Raw genomic sequence first — 14,146 nt, 5'->3', positions numbered from 1 at the left:
CAGAGAGGTGCTGGGTGCATAGCTGCTTGGGTGGCCTGCAAGACAGCCTCCTGTCATTGTCAAGGAGCTCAGAGAAATCTGGCTCTGGCTTGGTGGAGGGCCTCACTCAGAGCTGGTCCTCTCCACAGTTTCTGCAGGTATTCAGCAGGACCCAAAGGCACCACAGCTGCAGTGCCAATACCTGATGGAACTTATGTGGAAAGAAAACCAAATTTACTGCCTACCCTTTGAGGATACATCTACACTCCCTGCCTATTCCAGGAACTCTCCAAAAACACTCCATCATGTTTCCAGAGAAATTGCAAAAGCAAAAGTTATTCTAAATTACCGCCTGCAAGTTGTGTGGCAAGTCCTTTAAAATAATGTCAATTTGGGGTTCCTCACATGTTCTTTGATGAATGACAAAGCAATATGTTGAATGCACCTGTGTGATCCAAATTGGTAGGTAGAGGGTCAGCTCAACCAGGAGGGATTGGGAATGTTTGAGGTCATGAGAGTTTGGAGGTTCCCAGTACATGCACTGAATGCCGACACAAGCGCCCTTGTCAAGATGCTGGAAGCTTCTGGAGGTGCATTATATCCAACTAAAAATGCCTTTGGTTTTAATAGTGGCACATACAGCCCATACAATAGGTGCGATAGGGTAGAATAACATCGTTGTTGCCATTTGTGGGGGAGTCCAGAACAAGTAGCCAGAAGTAATCACTAATAAATCGAATAGGAATTCAGGAGGATTGCATTTATATGATGAGTTCATGGAAGTGAAATGGAACTGTTGAAGCAAATTGTGCAGATGCACTTCCGGGAAAACTAGTTCAATACATGATGGAGGAAAGAATGGAGGATATATAAAGAGCAAGACAAAACACGGGGCTGGATTCTCCATCCCGCCGCATTTCAGCCTCACCCCGCCGGTGGGATTCTCCGTTACGCCGGTCAGTCAATGGGGTTTCCTATTGTGCGGCAACCCCACACCGTGGGGAAACCCCCGGGCTGTTGGCAAAACGGAGCATGCCCCCCGGCGGAGAATCCCGCCCATAGTGAGAAGAAAAATGTGCGTGGAGAATAAAAACTGGCACAGATCCTTTGAGCAAAGCAGCCAATTTCTATACCTACTGCGTCAGCCAGGTTCGCACCTTTTGCTTCAGACAGGATCCCAAGCTGACTTTGGAGAATGGAGCAATATTGTTGGGAGCTCGGGTCATTCTCCCTCAGGATCGGGAAGCCCTGTTACAGGATTTGCACGCTGGCCATCCGGATGGCTTAAAAAATGAAAACGCTGGCACAAAGCCGATGTTTGGTGGCCAGGTATCTCTGCGGACATCGAGAGAATGGTACAAAACTGCCCAGTGGGCCGGGAATCCCAGAACCTGCCGTCGTCAACGCCCCTCCACAGGTGGAAATGGCCGGGTCGTCCATGGATTCACCTCCATGCAGATTTTGTTGGAACATTCATGGGTTCCATGTTTTTATTAATTGTGGATGCCCACTGGAAGAGGCTGGAATTTTCAGGATGTCTTCCTCAGTGTCCAGGGATACTATTGAGAAGCTCAGGTGATCTTTTAGTACCCACAGGCTTCCGGAGGTGCTGGTTACGGACAATGGACCTCCTTTCACCAGCGAGGAGCTTGCCATTTTTCTGTAAACAATGGCCTTCAGCACATCCGCATTCGCCACATCATCCTTCCTCCAATCAACTGGAAGAGAGGGCGGTCCAAACGTGTAAACCAGGTTTGAAAAAGCAGTCGACCGGCTCTATGGACATACGGTTGGCGCGCCTCTTATTCAATTACCATCCGAGGTCGCGCCTGACCACCGGAATTGCTCCAGCTGAACTCTTGATGGGACGACAACTCTTGACTCGTGGGAGTCTGACTCTTCCAAACTTTGGGGAAACAGTCGGGTGGCATCAGGGGTCACAGGAGAGTCACCTCGGTTCCGATTGGGGCAAATGCTCCACAACCGGGGATACCGTTTATGTACGGAACTGTGGCGATGGAGTCCAAGTCTAAGGAAAGACACTTAAGAAGCATGTGGACCACTTGGCCAGGCGTGAGGTTGCCATGGCGATAGTACTGCTGTCACCACAGCATGGGCCGCCCCTTGGGTTGAGGTGATGATGCAACAAGATTTTTCTAAAAATGTAGAAGTGTCATAACCCCCATGAGGACCATGGGAAACAATCATTGAGCTCCCTGTGGCACCTTGGCGGATGTCAAGTGACGGAATGCATAAACTGAGAAGGAAGGTCTGGCCGTCACCTTTGGAATTACGATATTCCATCAATCAGTGTATGGTTGGCATTTCATCATCATAACTGACCGCAAGCTGTTTCTCAGCCTGTTCCGGGTGGACAAGAGCATCCCGCCTACTGCTTCAGCCAGGATCCCGCCTACTGCGTCAGCCAGGATCCGGCCTATTGCGTCAGCCAGGATCCCGCCTATTGCGTCAGCCAGGATCCCGCCTATTGCGTCAGCCAGGATCCCGCCTATTGCGTCAGCCAGGATCCCGCCTACTGAGTCAGCCAGGATCCCGCCTACTGCGTCAGCCAGGATCCCGCCTACTGCTTCAGCCAGGATCCCGCCTACTGCGTCAGCCAGGATCCCGCCTACTGCGTCAGCCAGGATCCGGCCTATTGCGTCAGCCAGGATCCCGCCTACTGCGTCAGCCACGATCCCGCCTACTGCGTCAGTCAGGATCCTGCCTACTGAGTCAGCCACGATCCCGCCTACTGAGTCAGCCACGATCCCGCCTACTGCGTCAGTAAGGATCCTGCCTACTGAGTCAGCCACGATCCCGCCTATTGAGTCAGCCAGGATCTCGCCTATTGCGTCAGCCAGGTTCCCGCCTATTGCGTCAGCCAGGGTCCCGCCGACTGCGTCAGCCAGGATCCCGCCTATTGCGTCAGCCAGGATCCCCCCTACTGAGTCAGCCACGATCCTGCCTACTGCTTCAGCCAGGATCCCGCCTACTGCTTCAGCCAGGATCCCGCCTACTGCGTCAGCCAGGATCCGGCCTATTGCGTCAGCCAGGATCCCGCCTATTGCGTCAGCCAGGATCCCGCCTATTGCGTCAGCCAGGATCCCGCCTATTGCGTCAGCCAGGATCCCGCCTATTGCGTCAGCCAGGATCCCGCCTACTGCGTCAGCCAGGATCCCGCCTACTGCTTCAGCCAGGATCCCGCCTACTGCGTCAGCCAGGATCCCGCCTACTGCGTCAGCCAGGATCCGGCCTATTGCGTCAGCCAGGATCCCGCCGACTGCGTCAGCCAGGATCCCGCCTATTGCGTCAGCCAGGATCCCGCCTACTGAGTTAGCCAGGATCCCGCCTATTGCGTCAGTCAGGATCCCGCCTACTGCGTCAGCCAGGATCCCGCCTACTGCTTCAACCAGGATCCCGCCTATTGCGTCAGCCAGGATCCGGCCTATTGCGTCATCGACGATCACGCCTACTGCGTCAGCCAGGATCCCGCCTATTGCGTCAGCGACGATCACGCCTACTGCGTCAGCCAGGATCCCGCCTACTGCGTCAGCCAGGATCCGGCCTATTGCGTCAGCCAGGATCCCGCCGACTGCGTCAGCCAGGATCCCGCCTATTGCGTCAGCGACGATCACGCCTACTGCGTCAGCCAGGATCGCGCCGATTGCGTCAGCCAGGATCCCGCCTACTGCGTAAGCCAAGATCCCGCTTACTGCGTCAGCCAGCATCCCGCCTACTGCGTCAGCCAGGATCCCGCCAATTGCGTCAGCCAGGATCCCGCCTACTGCACCAGCCAGGATCCCGCCTACTGCGTCAGCCACGATCCCGCCTACTGCGTCAGCCACGATCCAGCCTACTGCATCAGCCAGGAGCCCGCCTATTGCGTCAGCCAGGGTCCCGCCTATTGCGTCAGCCAGGATCCCGCCTATTGCGTCAGCCAGGATCCCGCTTATAGCGTCAACCAGGATCCCGCCGACTGCGTCAGCCAGGATCCCGCCTACTGCGTCAGCCAGGATCCCGCCTACTGCGTCAGCCAGGATCCCGCTTATAGCGTCAACCAGGATCCCGCCTACTGCGTCAGCCAGGATCCCGCCTACTGCGTCAGCCAGGATCCCGCCTACTGCGTCAGCCAGGATCCCACCTACTGCATCAGCCAGGATCCCGCCTACTGCGTCAGCCACGATCCCACCTATTGCGTCAGCCAGGACCCCGCCTACTGCGTCAGCCAGGATCCCGCCTACTGCATCAGCCAGAATCCCGACTACTGCGTCAGCCAGGATCCCGCCTATTGCGTCAGCCAGGATCTCGCCTACTGCGTCAGCCAGGATCCCACCTACTGCGTCAGCCAGGATCCCACCTACTGCGTCAGCCAGGATCCCGCCTACTGCGTCAGCCACGATCCCGCCTACTGCGTCAGCCAGGATCCCGCCTACAGCATCAGCCAGAATCCCGCCTACTGCGTCAGCCAGGATCTCGCCTACTGCGTCAGCCAGGATCCCGCCTATTACACCAGCCAGGGTCCCGCCTACTGCGTCAGCGACGATCACGCCTACTGCGTCAGCCAGGATCGTGCCGATTGCGTCAGCCAGGATCCCGCCTACTGCGTAAGCCAAGATCCCGCTTACTGCGTCAGCCAGCATCCCGCCTACTGCGTCAGCCAGGATCCCGCCAATTGCGTCAGCCAGGATCCCGCCTACTGCACCAGCCAGGATCCCGCCTACTGCGTCAGCCACGATCCCGCCTACTGCGTCAGCCACGATCCAGCCTACTGCATCAGCCAGGAGCCCGCCTATTGCGTCAGCCAGGGTCCCGCCTATTGCGTCAGCCAGGATCCCGCCTATTGCGTCAGCCAGGATCCCGCTTATAGCGTCAACCAGGATCCCGCCGACTGCGTCAGCCAGGATCCCGCCTACTGCGTCAGCCAGGATCCCGCCTACTGCGTCAGCCAGGATCCCGCTTATAGCGTCAACCAGGATCCCGCCTACTGCGTCAGCCAGGATCCCGCCTACTGCGTCAGCCAGGATCCCGCCTACTGCGTCAGCCAGGATCCCACCTACTGCATCAGCCAGGATCCCGCCTACTGCGTCAGCCACGATCCCACCTATTGCGTCAGCCAGGACCCCGCCTACTGCGTCAGCCAGGATCCCGCCTACTGCATCAGCCAGAATCCCGACTACTGCGTCAGCCAGGATCCCGCCTATTGCGTCAGCCAGGATCTCGCCTACTGCGTCAGCCAGGATCCCACCTACTGCGTCAGCCAGGATCCCACCTACTGCGTCAGCCAGGATCCCGCCTACTGCGTCAGCCACGATCCCGCCTACTGCGTCAGCCAGGATCCCGCCTACAGCATCAGCCAGAATCCCGCCTACTGCGTCAGCCAGGATCCCGCCTATTGTGTCAGCCAGGATCTCGCCTATTGCGTCAGCCAGGGTCCCGCTTACTGCGTCAGCCAGGATCTCGCCTACTGCGTCAGCCAGGATCCCGCCTATTACACCAGCCAGGGTCCCGCCTACTGCGTCAGCCAGGATCCTGCCTACTGTGTCAGCCAGGATCCCGCCTACTGCGTCAGCCAGGACCCCGCCTATTGCACCAGCCAGGGACCCGCCTACTGCGTCAGCCAGGATCCCGCCTACTGCGTCAGCCAGGATCCCGCCCACTGCGTCAGTCAGGATCCCGCCCACTGCGTCAGTCAGGATCCCGCCTACTGCGTCAGCCAGAATCCCACCTATTGCGTCAGCCAGGATCCCGCTTATTGCGTCAGCCAGGATCCCGCCTACTGCAGCAGCCAGGATCCCGCCTACTGCAGCAGCCAGGATCCCGCCTGCTGCGTCAGCCACGATCCCGCCTACTGCGTCAGCCAGGATCTCGCCTACTGCAGCAGCCAGGATCCCGCCTACTGCGTCAGCCACGATCCCGCCTACTGAGTCAGCCAGGATCCCGCCTACTGCGTCAGCCACGATCCCGCCTACTCCGTCAGCCAGGATCCCGCCTACTGCGTCAGCCACGATCCCGCCTTCTGCGTCAGCCAGGATCCCGCCTATTGCAGCAGCCAGGATCCCGCCTACTGCGTCAGCAAGGATCCCGCCTATTGCGTCAGCCAGGATCCCGCCTACTGCGTCAGCAAGGATCCCGCCTATTGCGTCAGCCAGGATCCCGCCTACTGCGTCAGCCAGGATCCCACCGACTGCGTCAGCCAGGATCCCGCCTATTGCATCAGCCAAGATCCCACCTACTGCCTCAGACAGGATCCCACCTACTGCGTCAGCCACGATCCCAACTACTGCGTCAGCCAGGATCCCACCTACTGCGTCAGCCACGATCCGAACTACTGCGTCAGCCAGGATCCCACCTACTGCATCAGTCACGATCCCACCTACTGCGTCAGCGACGATCCCAACTACTGCGTCAGCCAGGATCCCACCTACTGCATCAGCCACGATCCCACCTACTGCGTCAGCCACGATCCGAACTACTGCGTCAGCCAGGATCCCACCTACTGCGTCAGCCACGATCCCAACTACTGCGTCAGCGACGATCCCAACTACTGCGTCAGCCAGGATCCCACCTACTGCATCAGCCACGATCCCACCTACTGCGTCAGCCACGATCCGAACTACTGCGTCAGCCAGGATCCCAACTACTGCGTCAGCGACGATCCCAACTACTGCCTCAGCCAGGATCCCGCCTATTGCGTCAGCCAGGATCCCACCTACTGCATCAGCCAGGATCCCAACTACTGCCTCAGCCAGGATCCCGCCTATTGCGTCAGCCAGGATCCCACCTACTGCGTCAGCCAGGATCCCGCCTACTGCGTCAGCCAGGATCCCGCCTATTGCGTCTGCCAGGATCCCGCCTACTGCGTCAGCAAGGGTCCCGCCTCCGGCGTCAGCCACGATCCCGCCTATTGCGTCTGCCAGGATCCCGCCTACTGCGTCAGCCAGGATCCCGCCTTCTGCGTCAGCCACGATCCCGCCTTCTGCGTCAGTCACGATCCCGACTACTGCGTCTGCCAGGATCCCGCCTACTGCGTCAGCCAGGATCCCGCCTACTGCGTCAGCCAGGATCCCGCCTTCTGCGTCAGCCAAGATCCCGCCTATTGCAACAGCCAGGATCCCGCCTACTGCGTCAGCCAGGATCCCGCCTATTGCGTCAGGCAGGATCCCGCCTATTGCAGCAGCCACGATCCCGCCTACTGCGTCAGCCAGGATCCCGCATACTGCGTCAGCCAGGATCCCGCCTACTGCGTCAGCCAGGGTCCCGCCTACTGCGTCAGCCATGAACCCGCCTACTGCGTCAGCCAGGATCTCGCCAACTGCGTCAGCCAGGATCCCGCCTACTGCGTCAGCCAGGATCCCGCCTACTACGTCAGCCAGGATCCCGCCTACTGCGTCAGCCAGGATCCCGTCTACTGCGACAGCCAGGATCCCGCCTACTGCGTCAGCCAGGATCCCGCCTACTACGTCAGCCAGGATCCCGCCTACTGCGTCAGCCAGGATCCCGCCTACTGCGTCAGCCAGGATCTCGCCTGCTGCGTCAGCCAGGATCCCGCCTTCTGCGTCAGCCAGGATCCCGCCTTCTGCGTCAGCCAGGATCCCGCCTTCTGCGTCAGCCAGGATCCCGCCTACTGCGACAGCCAGAATCCTGCCTACTGCGTCAGCCAGGATCCCGCCTACTGCGTCAGCCAGGATCCCGCCTTCTGCGTCAGCCAGGATCCCGCCTACTGCGTCAGCCAGGATCTCGCCAATTGCGTTAGCCAGGATCCCGCCTACTGCGTCAGCCAGGATCTCGCCTACTGAGTCAGCCACGATCCCGCCTACTGCGTCAGCCAGGATGCCGCCTACTGCGTCAGCCACGATCCCGCCTACTGCGTCAGCCAGGATGCCGCCTATTGCGTCAGCCAGGATCCCGCCTACTGCGTCAGCCAGGATCTCGCCTATTGCGTCAGCCAGGATCACGCCTACTGCGTCAGCCACGATCCCGCCTACTGCGTCAGCCAGGATCCCGCCTATTACGTCAGCCAGGACCCCGCCTATTGAGTCAGCCAGGACCCCGCCTATTGAGTCAGCCAGGATCTCGCCTGTTGCGTCAGCCAGGATCCCGCCTATTGAGTCAGCCAGGACCCCGCCTATTGAGTCCATCAGGATCCCGCCTTCTGCGTCAGCCAGGATCCCGCCTACTGCGTCAGCCAGGATCTCGCCAATTGCGTTAGCCAGGATCCCGCCTACTGCGTCAGCCAGGATCTCGCCTACTGAGTCAGCCACGATCCCGCCTACTGCGTCAGCCAGGATCACGCCTACTGCGTCAGCCAGGATCCCGCCTACTGCGTCAGCCAGGATCCCGCCTATTGAGTCAGCCAGGATCTCGCCTATTGCGTCAGTCATGATCCCGCCTACTGCATCAGCCACGATCCCGCCTATTGCATCAGCCAGGACCCCGCCTACTGCGTCAGCCAGGACCCCGCCTATTCCGTCAGCCAGGATGCCGCCTACTGCATCAGCCAGGAACCCGCCTATTGCGTCAGCCAGGATCTCGCCTATTGCGTCAGTCATGATCCCGCCTACTGCGTCAGCCAGGTTCCCGCCTACTGCGTCAGCCAGGATCCCGCCTATTGCAGCAGCCAGGATCCCGCCTACTGCGTCAGCCACGATCCCGCCTACTGCGTCAGCCAGGATCCTGCATATTGCGTCAGCCAGGATGCCGCCTACTGCGTCAGCCAGGATCCCGCTTATTGCGTCTGCCAGGATCCCGACTATTGCGTCAGCCAGGATCCCGCATACTGCGTCAGCCAGGATCCCGCCTACTGCGTCAGCCAGGATCCCGCTTATTGCGTCTGCCAGGATCCCGACTATTGCGTCAGCCAGGATCCCGCCTACTGCGTCAGCCAGGCTCTCGCCTACTGCGTCAGCCAGGATCCTGCCTATTGCGTCAGCCAGGATCCCGCCTACTGCGTCAGCCAGGATACCGCCTACTGCGTCAGCCAGGATCCCGCCTACTGCGTCAGCCAGGATACCGCTTACTGCGTCAGCCAGGATCCCGCCTACTGCGTCAGCCAGGATACCGCCTACTGCGTCAGCCAGGATCCCGCCTACTGCGTCAGCCAGGATCCCGCCTATTGCAGCAGCCAGGACCCCGCCTACTGCGTCAGCCAGGATCCCGCCTACTGCGTCAGCCAGGATCCCGCCTATTGCGTCAGCCAGGTTCCCACCTATTGCAGCAGACAGGATCCCGCCTATTGCGTCAGCCAGGATCCCGTCTACTGCGTCAGCCAGGATCCCGCTTATTGCGTCAGCCAGGATGCCGCCTACTGCGTCAGCCAGGATCCCGCCTACTGCGTCAGCCAGGATCCCGCCTATTGCGTCAGCCAGGATCACGCCTATTGCAGCAGCCAGGATCCCGCTTATTGCGTCAGCCAGGCTCTCGCCTACTGCGTCAGCCAGGATCCCGCCTATTGCGTCAGCCAGGATCCCGCCTCCTGCGTCAGCCAGGGTCCCGCCTATTGCGTCAGCCAGGATCCCGCCTACTGCGTCAGCCAGGATCTCGCCTATTGCATCAGCCACGATCCTGGCTACTGCGTCAGCCAGGCTCTCGCCTACTGCGTCAGCCAGGATCCCGCCTATTGCGTCAGCCAGGATCCCGCCTATTGCGTCAGCCAGGATCCCGCCTACTGCGTCAGCCAGGATCTCGCCTATTGCATCAGCCACGATCCTGCCTACTGCGTCAGCCACGATCCCGCCTACTGCACCAGCCAGGGTCCCGCCTACTGCGTCAGCCAGGATCTTGCCTATTGCGTCAGCCAGGATCTCGCCTACTGCATCAGCCACGATCCCACCTACTGCACCAGCCAGGATCCCGCCGTTGGCACCCCTGCTTGCTGCTTACAATTACACATTCCAACACTGTTCAGCTGCCAGGATCGCCCACACGGATGCCCTCAACTGGTTTCTGTTACCCACGAGCGCTTCATCCCCACCTGTGGCGGATGAGGATTTTGCTATTTTTCTGGAAACAATGGCCTTCAGCACATCCGCACTTCGCCACATCATCCTTCCTCCAATCAACTGGAAGAGAGGGCGGCCCAAATTTGTAAGTTCCAAACTTGTAAACGAGGTTTGAAAAAGCAGTCGACCGGCTCGATGGACATGCAGTTGGCACACTTAATCAATTACCATACGGAGTCACGCGTGACCACCGGAATTGCTCCAGCTGAACTCTTGATGGGACGACAACGCTGGACGTGCTTGAGTCTTACTCTTCCAAACTTTGGGGAAACAGTCGAGTGGCAACAGGGGTCACAGGAGAGTCACCTCGGTTCTGGTTGGGGCAAATGCTCCACACCGGGGATACCGTTTATGTACGGAAGTTTGGCGATGGAGCGCTGTGACTCCCGGGAGTGCCGTAGGTTCAGAATGGCTTCACCTCGAGAAGGGAAGACACTTTAGAAGCAGGTGGACCATTTGACCAGGCGTGAGGTTGCCAAGGGCGGTAGTACCGCTGTCACTGCAGCATGAGCCACCTCTTGGGTTGAGGACCCAACCATCCAGGTTGCCAGGTCTGGCTCAGCAAGAGTTCTATGACTCAGGTTCCATGTGGACACAGAGGTGTCTGCGCCAGCAGACGACAAGAGTGTCCAGTGACCTCTGGTTCCCCTTCAATGACCAGCCAGGAAGTGGCGTGGCACGACCTGTTAAACATTTCACCCGACCCAGGTCCACCAGAAACTAAATATCATTCTTCTTCCAATATGCATTTTTTCCTTTTCCACTTCATAACAACATTGCTGAATTAGTGTTTAAGAATCAATGTTATTGATTCATGTTTCGAAATCAAATAAGATAGAATGAGGTTACTATTTGAGCTTTACTGGAGTATTGCAATGCTGTTAATATTTAATTTTATTTGTATAGATAGACAATCACTTCCCCATTCATAATTTAAAAAAATGAATTTGAGATATAAAATGTCAACTTAATAAAAAAGGCTGAAAAATGGAAATGATATTGCAAGTAATGAACTTTTTAAATTCCCCTCGATAATCTTTCAATTTTATTTTCCCAACAGAAACCTACCTTTTGTTTTGCAGAATGCTGGATAAGTTCTATTATTTGTACTTTGTCTTGCTGTAGTCTTCTTTTCATGAGCTTCGAGCAATTAATATTCACGGCATCCAAGATATGCGAGGCATTGTACTCAACAAAAGAACGGCTGTCAATAACCAGCACTCTCTCCATGCCGTTCTCCAGCAGTCCTACCAGCTTCTCAGCTGTTACCATTCTGGCTTTTTCATTAGCCATGGTGACACTGTCCTGTCCCCAAATATGGGTTAGCTGTGCTTAAAGAATCAGCCACTTCATCACAGCGGAAACCTAGAACATCACGTAGATTGCAACTGATCTGGAAAAGTAAAATCCATTTCAAGTCTATAAAGCTCAAAACCCTCACTGCTGGATGCTGGACAACAACTTTACTGTGGGCTGCTCTGGGATCCCATCATCTCATGAGTGTGAAGGATAATTCCGCATTACGTCATTCTTCACCGATGTCTCCAACTCAACACTCTGAATGGAAGATCTGCCAACAAAACAAAAACAATCTTTAGAAAGAAGGACTAACAATAATCTGGAAGTGCATTTACCAAATACAAATTTGCACTGAAAAAAAGGAACACGTTTTAAAGATATTTGGGTTTAAATCTACTTTCTCCCGATTCTGAAGTTACCATATGCAACTCCCATTTCGTACTAAACTGTCCAACCCCCCCGTTCCCAAAGAATTGCAACTTCACAAAACACTGTAATTAAAATATTCAGTAAATCAATAAAGATTTTAAATGCCACAATACCTATATCTAGAGTAAATATCCATTTTCAAATGTCCAATGAACAGTTTTGCAAATAATTCTATGTTATCTGAATAAATTGTGTTCCTTTCCAAAAAGGACATTAGGATTATAATTTATTCAAACACATAATACCCCATATTCAAATGGGTAAAAATGTTATCATTTCGACAGGAATGAAACACCATCTGGGACACCATTATTTCATGAGTGCAAAGGATAATTCCGCATTGCGTCATGAAAAATGGACATGTGTGGACATGTTGCTTCACAGTGCCAGAGACCTAGGTTTGATTCCCGGCTTGGGTCACTGTCTGTGTGGAATCTGCACGTTCTCCCTGTTCCTGCGTGGGTTTCCTCCGGGTGCTCCGGTTTCCTCCCACAAGTCCCGAAAGACAGAGGGATTGTCTGCGAGGTTTTGCTGCAGCTTTATAAAACCCTGGTTAGACCACACTTGGAATATTGTGTCCAGTTCTGGTCGCCTCATTATAGGAAGGATGTGGATGCTTTGGAGAGGGTGCAGAGGAGATTTACCAGGATGCTGCCTGGACTGGAGGGCATGTCTTATGAAGAAAGGCTGAGGGAGCGAGGGCTTTTCTCACTGGAGCGAAGAAGGCAGAGAGGTGACTTGATAGAGGTGTACAAGGTGATGAGAGGCATGGATAGAGTGGATAGCCAGAGACTTTTCCCCAGGGTGGAAATGGCTGTCACGAGGGGACATAATTTTAAGGTGATTGGAGGAAGGTATAGGGGAGATGTCAGAGGTAGATTCTTTACACAGAGAGTGGTGGGAGTGTGGAATGCACTGCCAGCAGAGGTGGTGGAGTCAGAGTCATTAAGGACATTTAAGCGACTCTTAGACAGACACATGGACAGCAGTAAATTGAAGGGGTGTCGGTTAGGTTAATCTTAGATTGGGATAAATGGTCGGCACATCGTGGGCTGAAGGGCCTGTACTGTGCTGTACTGTTCTATGTTCTATGATGTGCTTGTTAGGTGAACTGGACATTCTGAATTCTCCCTCTGTGTACCCGAACAGGCGCTGCAATGTAGCGACCAGGGGATTTTCACAATGGCTACATTGCGGTGTTAATGTAAGCCTACTTGTGACACTAATAAAGATTATAAGCTTCTCAGGGGGGTTTTAAATATTTCCCACTTTTCCAAATGATTCCATATTCTATTTAATTACATTGTTGCTCAGCATTGGCAGAAGGAAGATTGACTATATAGTTCTCGAAACCTCAGAGATCCCCCCTCCCCCCGCAGCGGTGAAGATCAGCTTGCAAAGAGAATCTTCTTGTCCCACCATTGTCAACGGGGTTCCCCGTTGTAAGCACTACTCGTTGCCACGACACCCGCAGCAGGGGTGCACTGTCGGCGGGACTATAAGATTTCATTAGTGTGAACGGCCAGAAAGTTCCACCCGTTGCGTTTTAATGCAATTTCTTTTGGACGTACACAGTCGGTTTTATTTCAAAATATCACAGGTACCAAAATATACTTTCTCACAATATTGTCATTGGAGCGTTGTATTGTACTTACAATGAAGGCATTGTGAATATAAAAACTACAAATCTGTCATGTATTTTTCAGGTCTATCTGTACCTATATAATACCACAATATCAATACTGGAGAAAATCATTGCTAAAACATTGCTAAAATCACTCCTTTGAGTGCATCAGTTATTAACTCAACCTCGGCGCAACTGCAGGTTTGCAAAGTTTAGAATCTGTCAGCAATGTCAATCATTTTGGTCGCTGGAATCTCACGTCAATAACCAGACAAGTGTTATACATATGGCAGAGTATTGTTCAAATGGTGATACATTGAGAAACATTGACATGCAAAGGGACTTACGTGTCCTCGTACGCCAGTCACTGAAAGCAAAAATGCAAGTACAGCAAGTAGTTCGGAAGGCAAATGGAATGTTGTCCCTTTTTGCAACAAGTCGTGAGCACAGGAGCAAGGATGCCTTATTGCAGCTGGCGTCATCCCAGCACATGCGCAGAGGGGTTCGTCTCGGTGGGCCCCGATCGCGGGCCAGGCCATCGTGGTAGGACCTCCCGGGGCCAGATCCCCCCCGAGGACCCCGGAGGCCGCCCGCACAGCCAGGTCCCGCCGGTAAGTACCTACTCTAATTTACGCGGGCGGGACTGGCCGAAAACTACTCGGCCCATCGCGGGCCAGAGAATCGCCGGGGGGCCGCTGCCAGCAGCCGCTGACCGGCACGGCACGATTCCCGCCCCCGCCAAATCCCCGGAGATTTCGGCAGCAGGCGGGGGCGAGATTCACGCCGCCTCCTGGCGATTCTCTGACCCGGCCGGGGG

General features: G+C 55.6%; 1 protein-coding gene across 3 annotated transcripts in view; it reads right to left on the bottom strand.

Annotated features, from left to right (window-relative positions):
* Positions 1 to 14,146, bottom strand: part of dusp16 (dual specificity phosphatase 16) — a 166,214-nt gene that overhangs the window by 99,647 nt on the left and 52,421 nt on the right. For all 3 annotated transcript variants that reach the window (XM_072485345.1, XM_072485344.1, XM_072485346.1), the window contains one exon: positions 11,046 to 11,547. In XM_072485345.1, the coding sequence (XP_072341446.1) occupies positions 11,046 to 11,270 (225 nt within the window). In that variant the 5' untranslated portion in view covers positions 11,271 to 11,547. The remainder of the gene's footprint in view (positions 1 to 11,045; positions 11,548 to 14,146) is intronic.

The sequence above is a fragment of the Scyliorhinus torazame genome, chromosome 19 (assembly GCF_047496885.1).
Source record: "Scyliorhinus torazame isolate Kashiwa2021f chromosome 19, sScyTor2.1, whole genome shotgun sequence".
Classification (NCBI taxonomy): domain Eukaryota; kingdom Metazoa; phylum Chordata; class Chondrichthyes; order Carcharhiniformes; family Scyliorhinidae; genus Scyliorhinus; species Scyliorhinus torazame.
The sequence above is the reverse complement of the archived record's forward strand: the minus strand, read 5'-3'. Positions and strand labels throughout refer to the sequence as shown.